At 36.1% G+C, this 16,543-nt stretch overlaps 1 protein-coding gene across 2 annotated transcripts in view; it reads right to left on the bottom strand.

Annotated features, from left to right (window-relative positions):
• Window positions 1-8,763: 8,763 nt before the first annotated feature.
• LNPK (lunapark, ER junction formation factor) overlaps window positions 8,764-16,543 on the bottom strand; it is a 96,471-nt gene continuing 88,691 nt past the window's right edge. The window contains exon 13 of one of the 2 annotated variants that reach the window (XM_020991019.2): window positions 8,764-10,699. In XM_020991019.2, the coding sequence (XP_020846678.1) occupies window positions 10,452-10,699 (248 nt within the window). In that variant the 3' untranslated portion in view covers window positions 8,764-10,451. The remainder of the gene's footprint in view (window positions 10,700-16,543) is intronic. The other variant, XM_020991020.2, reaches the window with a different exon arrangement.

The following is a 16,543-nucleotide window of genomic DNA, read 5'->3' as shown; positions in this document are numbered from 1 at the left end:
CAACTCTGCCTCACTTAAATGCAATTCACACATGAGTGAAGACATCACCTTGTGATGTCATTGCTCCTCTTCAAAAATGAAGAACAATTGTGGAGGGCATCAGCATCTTGCAAACCCTGCCCCCCCCCCCGCTAAAACCTAGGTGTCATCCTCAACTCCTCACTATCTCTCACTCTCCATATCCAATCTGTTTCTAAGCTCTGTCAATTAACCTCTGCAACATCTCTCATTTATGTTCCTATCTCTCCTCTGATACTGCCACCACCCTTGTATAGGCTCTTACCTCCTCACTCCTGAACCGCTGCCATAGCCTGATGGTTGGTCTGCCTGCTACAAGTCTATTCCCTCTCCAATCCATCCTCCATTAAGCCACCAGAGATTTTTCTAAAGCACAGGTTCCTAACCACCTCCACCTGTCTCTCCCCACCCCCCACACTCAGTTAACTCCAGTGGCTCCCAATTACCTCCAGGAACAAATACAAAATTCTGTTTGATGTTCGAGGCCCTTCATGACTCACCCCCTTCAAAACACTCCCCCCGACACACACACACACACACTCCTTTTTCCATCTTCTTTTACTTTACATCCAATCCTGTGACACTAGCTTCCTGAGGTGCTTTTTTTTTTTTTTTTTTTTTTAACGTAAGATGCTCCATCCCCTGACTCTGGACGGTCTCCCACACCTGGAATGTTTTCCCTCCTCATTACCACCTCCTGGCTTCCTTCAAGTCTCATTCAAAGCCTTTCCCAATCCCTCACAATTCTAGTGCCTTCCTTCTGTTGATCATTCCCCATTTATCCCATATATAGCTTGTTTACACATGTGTTTTCATGTTGTTTCTCCCATTAGACTGTGAGTGCCTTTCTTTCCATCCCCAGCTGAGTTCCTGCCACATTGCTAACCAGTTGTTTTTCATGTCTGACTCTTTGTGACCTCATTTGAGGTTTTCTTGGCAAAGATACTGGACTGGTTTGCCATTTCCTTCTCCAGCTCATTCTATAGAAGAGGAAACCAAGGCAAACAGGATTAAGTCATGTACTCGCGGTCACACAGCTAGTAAGTCTCTGAGACCAGATTTGAACTCAGGTTTTCCTGTCTCCAGTCTGGGACTCTATCCACTTCACCATCTAGCTGCACTGACACATACTAGGTACTTACTGATAAAATACTGAAGAAACAAAGAACAGGCAGTCCCTTACCCTCAAAGAGCTTACATTGTAATGGGGGGGAGAGACAAAATGCGAACTAGTAATATACAAAACATAAGCTGCTTGGGACCCTGTAACCCCACTTGGCTACAATAATCATAAAATCAAAATGCTTACTGCAATCCTCCTCAAAATCCTGATTCTTACAGTTAGTTCAGCTCTTCTATACAAATGTATAGATAGATCGAATACCTATTGATGAATAGGTCTGGTGTCTTTTCATCAGACTTAAGGCATATAAAGGATGATTTTGGCTTTGAGTTAGAAAAAAAGCTTCCTAATAATTAAAGCTACCTCAAAGTAGATAGGACAGGTTGCCTTGAGGGGTATTCCCTCAAAGGAGCCCCTTAAGGGGTTTTCCCTTACTAAAAGTCTTCCAAAAAAAAGGCTATATAACCATTTAGTATTTTGTAGAAGGGATCCTTGTTCAGATTATGTTGGACTGTATAGCTCCGAGCTCTCTTCTACTCTGAGGCAGATTCTCTGTGTAAACAGTTGCTCATGTGTGCAGGAATCCAGTAGGCTAATAAAACACCCAGGCAGCCTAGGTCCCTCCAAGCTGGCATGGAAGCAAAACAAACACTGGGAGTCACTTTATCAGTAGCTTTCCATGCAAGGAGGTCTCCAGTGTCCCCGGGCTAGGACTGTAGTATCTCTTACAATGACTAAAATTCTCTTAAATGTGCTGTGGCCACATGATACATTTGAAAACTTGTTTGTGCATTTTTAATTAATGGGCTTAAGATATGCTGTGTACATGCACACGTGCATATACATACACACACACACACACACACACACACACACACACCCCTCTATCCAAATGGTTTTTAAAAAAAAAGCTTTGCATTGATACAGTATTTAATCATCTTGAAAAATAACCTCTGAGGGAAAAAAAAACCCCAGCTCTGCGACACTCTCTGCCAACTACATCACAGCAATAACTAAGATCCTTTGTTACTGAACTACTGTTATGTTCTGAGGAAAAGAAAGCTCATTTAAAAATATGCCCTGGAGACAGAAAATAATTGCATAAATTAGATAATTTCTAAAGATATTTATCTAAACATAAATTACCTGGATTTATAAAATATACTTAAAGCCACCTTCTTTTGTTGTTGCAATAATTGCTTTCAAGATGAGCGCTAACACACAATCTCAAGTGTAGTAAAGGTAATTGCTGCACTTACTGCTCATGTCATGTTGATGTATTACTATGTATCAAAGGTCACAGTTCTGTACTCATACATTATCAAATTTGAAAGAGCAATATTCGATTGTGACCAACCTTTAAACCGCCCACAATGTGTGTGAAAATGAATGGAGGACTACCTCGACTTTAAGAGGAAAAAAAAATGAACCCATGTTTTGGGAGCAGAAGGGTCAACAAGTCAGAGTGGCAGGGTTAAATGTCAACACTATGAATCTAATACTGTCTTAGTTTGTCAATGAGGTCCAGAACAATAATCACAAGCTAAAATAGCTGTATTAGTGAAAATATACGTCTAAAAAAATTAGATTATATAAGCCTGTGACATAGGGCAGTACCTTATGGACTATAATGTAAGAATAAGGACATACATCACCATTTGGAGACAATGAAGCCCATAATACCCAAACCGATGTTTACATTCTCATAGAAGGCAACAGAAGCATCTGCTGACATATCTCTAGATAGATAGAAAGGGCATTTATTAAGCATTCACAATGCTCCAGGCACTCCATTATTTAAAGGGTGTTACTTAAAAGTTAACAGCCCTCAGTTCAGCTCAATAAAGGAAGTCTATCATTGGCCTCTCACTTCTTTTCCAAATACCAACACCCATCATTCCTGTTTCTACACGTGAGTTAGCAGTCTGGTGCCATCCTGATCTAAGAAAAGCATTGGTCATTCATGCCATCATCCAACTATTTCCACAATAATCTACTGAACCCTGAATAAATGCTGTTTTCTGCTGACTTCGTGTTCAAACAGGGAAAGAAAACCCTGTTCTTGCTTTGATAATGGCTTTTAAGAAATCAAGAGAAACGTAATTGACCTTAAATACAATTAGAGGAGAGTAGTTTGTTGAAGAGAAGGTAATATGTATTGAGAAAAGAAAACCAGATCTTAGAAAACTAGCAAAAAACAAAACATCTAAAAGGAATAAGAACAAAATTCAACCACCCCAAAAGTCCTGGTTTTTATGCAGTGTAACTCCTGAACATTGTTAGATTTATCTTCATTTACAATCATAATTTAGGTAAACTCATAAAATTCATAACATTTTTTCTTGGAGTAGATGAGAATACTAATATACCCATGGGATTTTAGCTTCTTCTTTGCTGTTGATGCTAGGTAAGATTATTTAGCAGACCAAACACTGAATTGCACTTTGACAAAATGCCAAATCCGGTCAAATGGGCAAAGTTTTTTTGTTCCATTTTGTTTTGCTTACAATTTTTGCTACACAGAGTAAAAGAAACCAGGTAGGCAACTTTGTATTTTTAAATACATGCTATGGGCAAAATAATTGACCATAATGAATAAACTCCTGATAATATTTTGTTGTATATCTTAGTGTTTTGTTTTACATGACTCCTTGGAAAGACCCAAACTCCAAGTCTGAACTCCTATGGCTTATACACAGAAATTTACACAGTTGGCAAGCCCTCAAAATACCTATGTCAAAAAAAAAAATTAATCCTGCAAATTCTCACTGCACTGCCAGGTTCCTTCTGATATTAAGGTGATCATGTAGTCATGACAAGAAATAAAAGATCTTCCATATCCCAACCTTTTCAAAAGTACTTTCATCTTTCTTTTCTCATCAGATGAACTAATAAGGAAAGGGAATGATGGGAGTAAATATTTATTAATGTACCACTAGGGCTACTACGTGCCAGGCAATGTACTAAGTGCTTTGCAAATATTATCTCACTCAATCCACAGGATACTCAATCCTGAGGAGGGTGCTATTATGATCTTCATTTTACAGTTGAAGAAACTGAGGTGGACAGCAGTGAAATGACTTGCCCAAGATAAAACAGTTAAGCGTCTGAGGCCACATTTGAACTCAGGTCTTCCAGACTCTAGGCCCAGTGTTGAATCTACTTTGCCACCTAGATGCTTAATAACTTTTGTAAGACTCCATTCCAACCTACAGTGGAAAATCATTTAGAGGGGAAAAAAGTGTAATAGATCTAAAAGCCTTCCATTAAAAGGTCAATAACCACATCCAAAGAAATAATGAGTTTAGGAAAGATAAAAGGCAAGTCAAATTATTGGCTTAATACTTGCTCTTGTTATATCAACTGTCTCCACTGTTCTGGGTCTTGCCTCTTTTGAATTCAGCCCTCTCATATGTACACATAAGCCCTAGTTCCTTCTTATGGCAGAGGTTTTTCCCCATATAATTATAGTACAGCTAGGTCCCAATTAGTCCAAATAATGAATTCCCCTGAAATGGTTGTATTCGAATTTGCACTATATATTTTCATTGGGATGAAACTACCATATTTTACATAATTATGTTTTCAAATAGTGCAAATTCAAACATGTGACCACTTCAAAAGATTCACACACTAATCAGGACCTAGCTATACACCGCCCATTGGTGCTATAAAATTCCATTCCGAATAGCATAGATAAAATTCCTCATTGTTCCCCCTCCACCTCCCTGCAGCTTTTCAGCTGAGGATCTCACCTGGTAATTTGCACAGAAAATTGATGCCAATCACAGTGCATTCTTTCTTCTCCCCTTCTCATCATTTCAAACCCCCTTGATATTTCTCTCTTCCTTTTAGTGTCTAATAATGAGGTGGTCCTTCTCCTTGCCAAGGCTAACCCCCTCTAAATGTGCCCTTGATCCCACTCCCCCCCTTCCAGCTTCTCTAGCACACTGGCCTTCAATCATCTCCCCCTCTCTAATTTTCAATCTCTGATCATTCTTCTTACTGCTTTCCAGTATGACCAACTTTCCTTCATCTCTTAAATAGCTTTCACTAGAATTCACCATCCTCTCAAATTACTGTCCTCTCCTCCCTTTTTCAAATTCCTAGAGAAGATGTCTGCATACATACGGTTGTAGATTTAGAGCTGGAAGAGGCTAGCAACCTTATTTTACAGATGAGGCAACAGAGGCTGGAAGAAGTTAACTGATTTGTCCGAGATAACATAGTATTTTGAGGCAGGATTTGAATTCGGGTCTTCTAGACTTCAAGGCCATCCCCTTAGCCATTTTTTTTCATCTCTCATCCAATTCTTGGCATTCTAACTTCAGATCTGCTCACCTAACTAGGCCTGTTTTCTATTACTAATTTCAATTTCTAATTAGTAATTTCAATTACTAATGATCTCCTAATTACAAAATCTGATGGTCTCAGTACGCATCATTCTTGAGCTCTCTACTGCAGTAGAACTCTCTCCTCATATTCTGTACTCAGAATGTACCCCAAGGCTCTGTCCAGAGTCTTCTTCTATTCTCTCAATATATTCTCTCTCTTGGTGAGCTCACCAGATCCCATGAGTTTAATTACAGTATCATTTTATGCATGACTCCCTGAACTATTATATCTAGCCGCAGTCTCTCCTGAATTCGTCTCACATCAATCGACTACCTAGTACACATTTCTAACTAGATGTCCTGAAGATATCTTAAACTTAACATATCTAAAACATTATCTTTTACCCCTTTACCAAACTACCTTACTTATGTCAGTCAAGGTAGCATCATTCTTGAACACCAGGCTCATGAGCTCATCATAATTCTCCTTTCCGCATCCTACAATCCAGCCAAATTGGACTTGTATTTGTTCCTCACGTGGCACTCCATCTCCTGTATTCCTATTTTCATGCTGGCCATCCCCCTTGCCTGGAATGCACATCCTTCTTACCTCTCCCTCAGAGAATACCTAATTTTCCTTCAAGATGCAGCTCAAGCGCTACCTCTGACACAATACTTTTTCCAATCCCTTGCCAACTTGTATTTACCTATATTATACTTATTTTGCATTTGTTCTGCAAATATTTATTCCATATATATATACATATATATATATATATATATATATATATGTTATCTTTCAAAATAGAACTACAGTTCTCCATGGGCAGAGATTGTCATATTCCTGTCTGTACCCTTTGGCATCTGGCAAGCACAGTACCTGACACAAAGGAGGTGCTTAATATATGCTGTTCATTAACTCCAACGATTTTACTGTCAAAAAATAAAAATATTTGAGAAGAATGTGCTCCCCTCTCCAAAGTAGCACGTACATATTTGTAAAAGTAATAAATGATGTTTAGCTACATAAAGAGTCCTCCCTCAAAACACTGTAGTAATAGGTATGCAGTATAAAACAAAAGAAATTGGAATCTAAACTATAATCAAAAAGGGGGTAGTACCAGGGACTTAAGAAAATCCTCCACCACCACTCCCCCAACCTCCCAGGGAGGGAGGGAAGGGGAAATGCAACAGGGAAGGAAACACCACTAACTTCAAAAGAAAATAAAAATCAGTTTGCTCTGAGGAAGCTAGCATAAAAGTAAACTATCTAGGATTAGAATTTAGGGAACTATAGGGTAGAAGGACAAAAGTTAAAATGCAATTTCACCTCGCTAAGTAAAAATTTTCTCAAGCATTTGGTTATATTTCAATAACTGGTTTTAATATGCATTAAGTTTAAATGAAGCCAGAACTCATTTTTAATTTTGTATTTGTTTTTATCTTCCACCGAAGTCTTATTTTGATGACTCACTGTACTCTTGAAGGCTACATTAGCAGCATACCAACTGAGAAGGGCTTCAAAGTACAGTAAGGGACTAGTGACAGACTGTGTGAGTTATATGACAATTAGCCTAGATAAATTTCAACAGACACCTTCAGATCGGCCATAAGGTTCATGGTGCTATTTTTTCAGCAATGGTCAAAGAAAATATAAGGTATAGAGTCACTACCATCTAAATAAGTGGTGACATTACATGTACAGAAGAAATCACAGCTCCTTAAAGTACTCAAGTACAATCATTTTCACATGGATCATAGATTGAAAGCTCTTAAGATCCTAGCAATCATGCTTATTTTCTTTATTCAAGCTTTTTCCCATGTCAATTATATATGTATACTTCTTTCCCTTTCAGTAACAAAAGGTTTTATTTTGTTGATCTGACAGCCCCAGGGACAACAGATTTTAAGAGGAAAAAAGATTACTATTATATTTTCAAAATCATAAACAAGAGGCTCTGTAAGGTATAAGCAGTCCATTTTCCTATAGTCCATCTCTGCTTAGACTCATCCGTGAACCAAGAGATAAGCCCAAACAAATTCTTCCTTGTTGCCACTACAGATGGACTTTTAGACACTCATAAACGTTATTCTTAAAATGCCATCAAGAGGCAATGTTTTATTTTTGTCCAGCTACCTAAGACAGCTCTCTCTTTCCATCATCTTTTTTAAAACAACTGCCTGTGATTCCAGAAGTTATCTATAATTAGCCCTTAAAACTACTATTTGTACACAAAATTCAACAGATGATGTTAAAAAAAATAGTATTTTATATTTTCAAAACTAATATTTCTTCTGCTCTTTAAATACAGACCTAGCTTTAAAATACCTGAAGCATTTTGTCAGAGGAAGCAAGAAATGAAACCATATCAATTACATCATAAACAATCACAGAATTTCAGAGTTGGAAAAGGCATTCTAATCCAACCTACATATGAACCTCATCTAGAATAAATAACCTCACAGATTCACCAAAGAGCTAGAAATAAACTAGTCCAACGACTTTCTCTTTATTAGACTAGATTATATCCAAGGGCCCTCCCCGGTTCTATTATTCAAAGATGCTTTAGACATACAACAAAATACTTAATATTCTGTTTAAAATGTCTAATAATTTGGCTTTTCTCATATGACTTTTTCTTGGTTTCCAAGGCCAATGTCACTAAATTTTCCAGTAGTTAATTCTTCATTACAACTTTGTCAGAATAAATTTCTCTACGTTCAAGGATATTAGATCATCATAAAATATTGTTTGCTAGATTCTTTTTTCAGCTCATAGATTTTTCCAATCCTTTCCTGGTTTTGTCATGAAATTTTATTCACCTATGATACACATGCCTTTCAATTCAGTGGTAATCAAAAACTAGAAAATTATTTACAATGTGGATGAAACTTATTTGGATCAAATGAAGAACAGTTAGGGATCTTCATAACTTTATCAACAAAAAATATTGTTTTGATGAAATTCCTGGTCTGCTGTGCCCTTGACTTAAAAATTTTGAATATGAAAAAATGTAACAGTAGCAAAGAAAAAGATGATGAGTCCTAGAACCAAATGAAGGAGTCTATCTATGGGCCCTTCTAGCTTGAAATCTGTGATGCTATAATTTTGGCTTAGATTCCCCACAAGCCCAATGCTCTTCTCTACTTTTTAGTTTCTGCAAACAGATTCAGTCTGCAGACTCTCTTTCTCTATTATATAGTGATGTTATACCTGTTAACAGATAAAGTTCATAACATGATTCATATTATACTATGTGAATGACAAAAGTTAAAACAAATTCAGGATAATGTTTCATTCAGTTTTTAATGAGGCATATGTGTACAATTTAGGAAACAGCTGTTATATATACTGAATACATTCAATTTTGTATAACAGCTTCATTTTGACTTGTTTCTGACAATCAGCTGGCACCAAAAGGATCTAGTATTTTTTAAGATCTACAAGGAAACAAGAAATAACAACTTTAATCTTAAGAGTAAAAACTCTATTCAAGACTTTGGAACTATCTGTTTCCACGTTTTAATCTTAAGGAATCATTTATATTCATCTTTTCCCCATTTAATCCTCAGTAACACTGTAGGAAACTGATACAGGTCCTAGCAAATAACTATCTGTTATCATAGTAATAAACTTTCTTACCAAAGCACATAGCTCCAAGTGGCATTGAAATATTCTTAATGTCTTAAAAATGTAACTTCTAATCTATAGGCATGAGGATTCATATTTTGCTAATGCTTAAAAAATAAATTAAGAGTATTACAAACTGTTAGAACATTATAACCAAACCCCACTATAAAGTTTTTACCTAAGTGGCTCCTGCTTGCTACCTGGGTAGCTCCTGCTTTCTATTCTGTTCAGTTCTAGTCCTATAACTGGCTTTCGTGATGTTGTTTTACATAAAATGTGTTACTATGGAACCAATTAACCATGCTAGGCAAACTTTGCCTATGCTAGATTAAAAGGCTTTAGAAGATGATGAAATAAATACATGCTTCATTCGATTTTTTTCCAAAATTTAAAAGCAACTAATTTAAACACAAACACTCCCTTAAAAAAGAACAAATAGCTTGAAGACTTATCAACTCAGAGTTCTTCACATTATGAAATTTCATAGTTTGATGAAAGCACACGTCCAAAGCTTCTCAATGTTTAACAAAAATTAAAATTTTTAAATGCTGATAGATAAGTCTTTATTTTCCTTAACAAAATACACACACAAAGGCACAAAATTCACTTACATCATTATGATACAAGTATAAATAATGGTCAGCATTCAAGTACAATCAAATGTAGAGAAATTTCCTATTTTGTCTTCATGTAAACACTAGCTAGATATATACACGTGTGCCTTTGGCCCATCTGCAAAGTAAGTGACATCAAAAGAAATACTGCATTTGACTGTTCAACTGTATTCTTATTAAAAATATTTATGCAACAATGACTATAGTTACAGTTACAGAATAACTTTATACGGCTTAGAGATGAGTGCCTAAATATATACTTTATCTGGCAAATACCTACAGTTGAAAAATTCCATCCATTTTTTAATGTTAAAGTATTAAGAATCCTAAAAGATTTTCATTCTTTAAACCAAATGCTATAATACTTTTCCTAATCAAAGTTCTTCCTCTGACAAAATGGATATTATTTACAGGTCACGTGTATGGGAAAACAAACTTGCTATTACATTTGCTTAAAGTGGCCAAAATATGTTTAGAAGAAGCTGTCATAATGCTTACCTTTGCACATTCTATAGGGTTTTATTGCACTGATAGCATACCCTTTCAACTTTAAACACCTAGCAGATAGATCTGACAGAATGAAATAGCTAGGCAGTCAGAGTTCAGATACCAAATGGACCGTTAAAAAACTGAAACCAATCAACCAACAACAACAACAAAAACACCACCTGGAAAGCAATAGCTGACACCAACAAAGTTACAAAGATCTAGTTGAAGGCACTTGGAAGCATTTACTCAATTTCCATCAAAGATTCTCCATTTGGTTCATCAACAGCAGCAGAATCAGCATTAGAAATTGTAGATTTGGCTTCATTAACTGTAGTTTCTTTATTCTCAGACTCCCCTGCTACGCTGTCTTCTTCTTGTTCCATTGGACCAGATGCTTTTTCATTTGTTTGACTTGTCTGCTCTGTATCCGATGCTTTTTCATCTGTCTGATTTGTGCAATTAATAGCTACATCTTGTTCTTCTAAAGACTCTGGAAAAAAAAAGTTGAGCATTTCAGTAGTACCCAAGTAATAATACTTCCAAATAAAAATTAAGTTGAAGAATATACAATCATGCAAAAAGGTGTCACTGTGCAAGATACGTATATGCATTATGAGACAAGACGTACTTATCTGTTGTTATATGCACATATGAAATAGGGCACAGGTGTACTGAATATAACTTGTAAGCAAAACCTGCCTTTTTGCCCTCTCAGCCAATCACAACATTAGAAACCAACAAATCAAAAATTAGCAGTGAAAAAGAAATTACCTCTTCTCAGAATCAGAGCCCCTTCAAATATAAAAAGCCCAGAAATGACGCAGTCAGACACACCATTTCTAACCAGAGTTGCTTCATATTTTCTATTAGGACATGGCTACATAAGCCTGAGAACCATGCCCTTTGGAGAGCAAGGGCACTTGGACGGGCCAAAGACAGCCATATCATATCTGCACTGGGACTGGTCGCCTGTATCCCATGTATCTTTGTGGGTATTTCTGAATAAAAGCAAAACCAAGGACATGTCTATTTCTGTTCCAGGGGGAAGACAATGTCTCTCTAAAGTACACATCTCAAAAATAGGAAGGACTCATTCACCACTCTGCTCACCTAAGGAAAAGATTAATAGTATCTGATAGAGCAAAAAATTATGTGATTTCAATACACAGTAGTAAATGACCATAGTAATCTAGTGTTTAATAAACCCAAAGACCCAAGCTTTTGGGGTAAGAACTTGCCATCTGACAAAAATTTCTCGGAAAACTGAAAAGCAGTTTGGTAGAAACTAGTAATAGACCAACATTTCAAACCATATGCCAAGACAAGGTCAAAACGGACAAATGGTTAAGACATAAATAATATCATACATCACATCATAAGTAAACTAGGGGAGCATGGGAAAATGTACCTGTCAGCTCCATGGATAAGGGAAGAGTTTATGACCAAACAAGAGAGAGAGAATCATAGGAAACAACATGGACAATTTTATTCACACAAAATTAAATAGAAGGAAAACAAGAAACTTGGGGGGAAAAATTTATAGCAAGTTTCTCTGATAAGTGTCGCATCTCTCAAATATAGGGAAGTGAGCCAAATTTATAAAAATAAGAGCCACCCCGCTGTTGATAAATGCCAAAGGATATAAACAGGCAGTTTTCAGAAGAAAAAAATCAAAGCTAACAGTAGTGACATGAAAAAATGTTTTAAATCACTACTGATTGGAGAAATGCAAATTAAAGCAACTCTGAGGTACTATCTCATAGCTATCAGATCGGCTAATATGACAGAAAATGACAAATGCTGGGGGGGATATGGGAAAATTGAAACACTAATGCATTGCTGGTGGAGTTGTGAACTTGTCCAACCATCCTGGAGAACAATTTGGAACAATGTCCAACAGGCTATAAAATGGTACATACTCTTTGACCCAGCAATATGTATACTACTAAGTCTATATTCCAAGAGATCAAAAAAAAAGGGAAAAGGACCTATTTGTACAAAAATATTTTTGAACTTAGTTTTTAAATTTATTTTAAACAAATACAAAATAAGAAAAAAAGATTGCCGTGTACATAGTACAACATAAGCGAGGATTCAATATAAAGAAATAAATTTCATTTCAAGAAAACCTATGTAATGAATACTACACATTATTTTCAAAGCTGTCCACCTTTGCTTCCTTGTATGCTTTCTTTTGTCCTCTGCTGTGCAATTTTCACTTTATTTTTTCCTCTTTTTCCCTCCACCCCCCTCAAGAAGGCTACAATTAAGCTAGTATATTTATATATATCCCTGCTACACACACACACACATACACACACATATCCATAAACATACACATATATACTCAAGCTCATATATGATGTTGTACCCTCTTTATCTCATTTTTATTAATCTACACACCCTTCTATGTCCTTCCTTATCCCATTCCCTACCCCCTTCCTTATCCTCCCCCTCTTCCCTATCCCCTTACTCTCTTCTTTCTTTCTGAATTTAGAAAACTTTTATACTCTTCTAGATACATACATATTGTTCCCTCTTAGGGTTCCAGAACTACCCACTATCCTCCCCCATCTAATTCCTTTGTATCAGTTCTTCCTCTCCAGCCTCATTTGTATGAAATAATTACTCTTTTTATCTTTTCCTACATCTTTTTGCTTTTTATAATCACATCATACTCAGTTCTACTCGACTCATTCTTTTGAACTACCCAATTACTAATGACAATCTTAGACATAGAGTTAGCATTTCCACATATAAAAAGCAAACAATTTATCCTTATTGAGTCTCTTGTAATCAGTTTTTTATGTTTACCTTATATTTCTCTTTGATCTTGTGTGTCAAATTTTCTATGAAGTTCTGGTCTTTTTGCAATTAAATCCTGAAAGTCTGTCAATTTATTGAATGTCCATTTTTTTGTTTGTTTGTTCAGGATTATACTTAACTTTGCTGGATATGATATTTTCAGTCATAACCCCAGTTCTTTTGCTCTTCAATATATAGTGTTTCAAGACCTATGGTCTTTTACTATAGCCACCGCTAGGTCTTATATGTATAATTCTAACTGCGGCTCTACCATATTTGAACTGTTTTTTTCTTATTGCTCATAATATTTTTTTCCTTAACCTGGGGATTTTGGAATTTGGCTATGATATTCCTTTGGTTTTCCTCCAAGGCTCTCTTTCAGGTAGTGATCAGTGGATTTTTTTCTATTTACACTTCAGGATAATATTCTTTAATTATTTCTTGTATTATATCAAGATTCTTTCATTGATTGTAGCTTTTGGGTAGTCTGATTATTTTTGTTTTCTCTTCTTGATCTGTCCTCCAGATCGGTTGTTTTTCTTATAAGATGTTTCACATTCTCTTCTATTTTTTCATTCTTTATATTTTGTTATGTTATTTCTTGGTCTCTTATAACTTCGTTGGTTTTCTCTTGCCCAATCCTAATTTTCAAGGAGTTGTTTTCTTCCTTAAGATTCTGGATCTCCCTTTCTGACTGACTTTCTTTTCATAATCTTCTTGGGCTTTTTTAAAAATTGTTCTTACTTTTAAAAAAAATTTTTTCCTCACTCTCTCTTATTTGATTTTTGAATTCTTTTTTGAGTTCTATGAATTCTTTTTGGGTAGGTGACCATTTGACGTTACTCTCTGGTGTAGGAGGGGCTTTTTTTGCTTCAGTATCCTCCTCTGAAGACAAACTCTGGTCTTCTCTATTTCCACAGGAACTGTCTATGGTTGGGTTCTTTCTCCTTTGCCTGCTCTTTTTAATTTTTTTTTTTAATTTTTAGCAGCTTGTCATTATAATAACCTCTAATCCTGGGGTGTGGGGGATGGTACCTCTGGCCTCAGGTCTTTCTTGCTATTATTTTTGGGGCTTTGTCCTGGGCTCAACCTCTGCACTCCTTTCCCCCTCCAAGCCATAGTTAGGGTCCCTAGGCACACTGTGCTAGAAATTCTCTTGCTCCTTGAGCCCCTCCAATGGCTGCGATCTTCAGTTTTCCCTTTTGGCCTAGAATAGAGACTAAGAACTTTCCTGTAAGCGCCCACATCCAGCACTGTCCCTGCCCCACTGCTTCTGTTCTCATCAGATGTGTGCTGGTTTCTTCTCACCCAGGAGTACATCTCAGCAGCACAGCTGGGCCTGGCATCCCTATCAGCAGAGGCTCCCTTAATCTTCCTCTGCTCAGACACCTGACTCCCCATATTGTCTGGGAGGTGAAAATTCCTGTGGCTGAGGTTGAGACTACCTCCCAACCTAGCTGTCCCTAGGGCTTGCTGCTTCCTGTTTCAACAGAGCTAGCCTGGAGGTGTTTATACTCCACTTGGGCAGAACCTCTGTCCTAGGATCTTTCTTCTTTGGATGTTCTCCAGTTGTCCCAGAAGGACCACTGTTCTGCACCAACTCTTGTTTATTTTTGCCACTCTTCATTCACCCCAAGGTACTATTTTGTCTTGTTAGTCGAGGAAATCTGGAGAGCTTAGAATTTTCTAACCCACTCCGTCATCTTATCAGAATTCTCTGCACAAAAATATTTATAGCAGCTTTTTTCGTGGTGGCAAAAAAAATGGAAATCAAGGGAATGTCCATCAATTAGAGAACGGCTTAACAAGTCGTGGTATATGATTATGATGGAATACTATTTTGTGCTATAAGAAATGATGAGCAGGATGGTTTTAGAAAAACCTGGGAAGATTTATATGAACTCATGCAGAGTGAAGTGAGTAGAACCAGAACATTATACACAGTAATAGTAATATCATATGGATGATCAACTATGAAAGGCTTAGCTACTCTGATCAAGACAATGATCCTATTCCAAAGGACCCATGGCAGAAAATGCTATCCACCTCCAGAGAAAGGCTTCATGAACTCTCAATGCAGACTGAAGCAGTTTTCTTACTTTCTTTATTTTTCTTCTTTTTTGGCCGTTTTCTTTTGTGACATGGCTAATATGGAAATATGTTTTGCATGACTTCTCATGTATAATTGATATCAAATTGCTTACCTTTTCAAGGAGAGGAACAAGAGAGAAGGAGAGAATTTGGAACTCAAAAATTTTTTTAAATGAATGTTAAAAAATTTTCTATGTGTAACTGAGAAATATTTAATGAAAGAAATAAAAATATATTGAATAAAATTATGCGAATTAACACCACTACTATTATGCCTACTTCTAAGGAGGTCCCTTAATGAAATACATGTTTGACTTGGAGACAGGAAGACCTAAGTTTGAATCCTATCTCAAATACTTATGAGCTCTGTGACTCTAGGCAAGTCTCACTTAACATCTTCCATCTCATATTCTCAATGGGTAATATGAGGATAATGATACCATTTACCTCACAAGATTTTATGTATGTAATGTATGTATACATTAATATGTTTGTAAACCTTAACATACTATATAAATATTAGCTATTACTATTACAACTATTTGAGAGAATATGTTAAAGAGCAAAAGACTAATAAAGTGACATATAAGATTCTAAAATAGTTAAATGATTAGCAAAGAACCTATTAATGAGCATTTTCCTTCACCATTATAATCTATGGAGCAGTAAAAATCTTTTTGTTTATAAAAAGGAATTATATTAGCAACCCTAAGATGCATTGAAATAATTTTTTTCTAAATTTATATTTAACATATTTGAACACAGCTCTCTATCAGGAGCATTCTGGGGGAAGGCCAAGGGCCATGATGTCTTTGGTACAGGGAAATCTCAGGGAGTAAAGAGTAAACTCTCTACTAATGGAGACCCATACCTGCTCAGAAACTTATCTTCTTAAAAGTCACTTGGGAGAAGAGAGAATAAGTTGATTTACTTGACCAAGGTCACACAGCCAGTATGTGTCAAAGGCAAACTCCAAAGCCTGCTTCTCTAGCTATAATGTGGTACTTACATTAAATTGTTCAGTGAAGCTGTGATTTAATATAGCTGGGGATATAAACTGCATTTCAGAATGGTGCCAACATACTGGTATAAAGTAGTATTCTGGACACCAACATTTGTTTTAACTATAATTAAACAAATCTACTCTTTTCCTGGACAGCACCATTATAAGGATGAGCTATAAAATCCTTATACCTAACCAAATAAACACTAAGTAATATATTTAGAAAAATCACACTAATCCTTCCCTATTAAAAATATTTATAAGTCTATTTTGGCATTTGTGATTCTAGAGGAAAAAATATATAATATTAAATGATAAATTAATGATAAATATTAAATGATAAAAACTGAACTAAAATTATCCATTTAAATTGATTCTAAGTATATACACATACACACACACAATATTCTTGAGAAAGCAGCCTTTTCTATTGTC

This window comes from Phascolarctos cinereus, unplaced genomic scaffold (assembly GCF_003287225.1).
Source record: "Phascolarctos cinereus isolate Bilbo 61053 unplaced genomic scaffold, phaCin_HiC Scaffold_726;HRSCAF=1367, whole genome shotgun sequence".
Classification (NCBI taxonomy): Eukaryota; Metazoa; Chordata; class Mammalia; order Diprotodontia; family Phascolarctidae; genus Phascolarctos; species Phascolarctos cinereus.
Note: the sequence above shows the minus strand (reverse complement) of the source record. Positions and strands in the feature narration are given on the sequence as shown.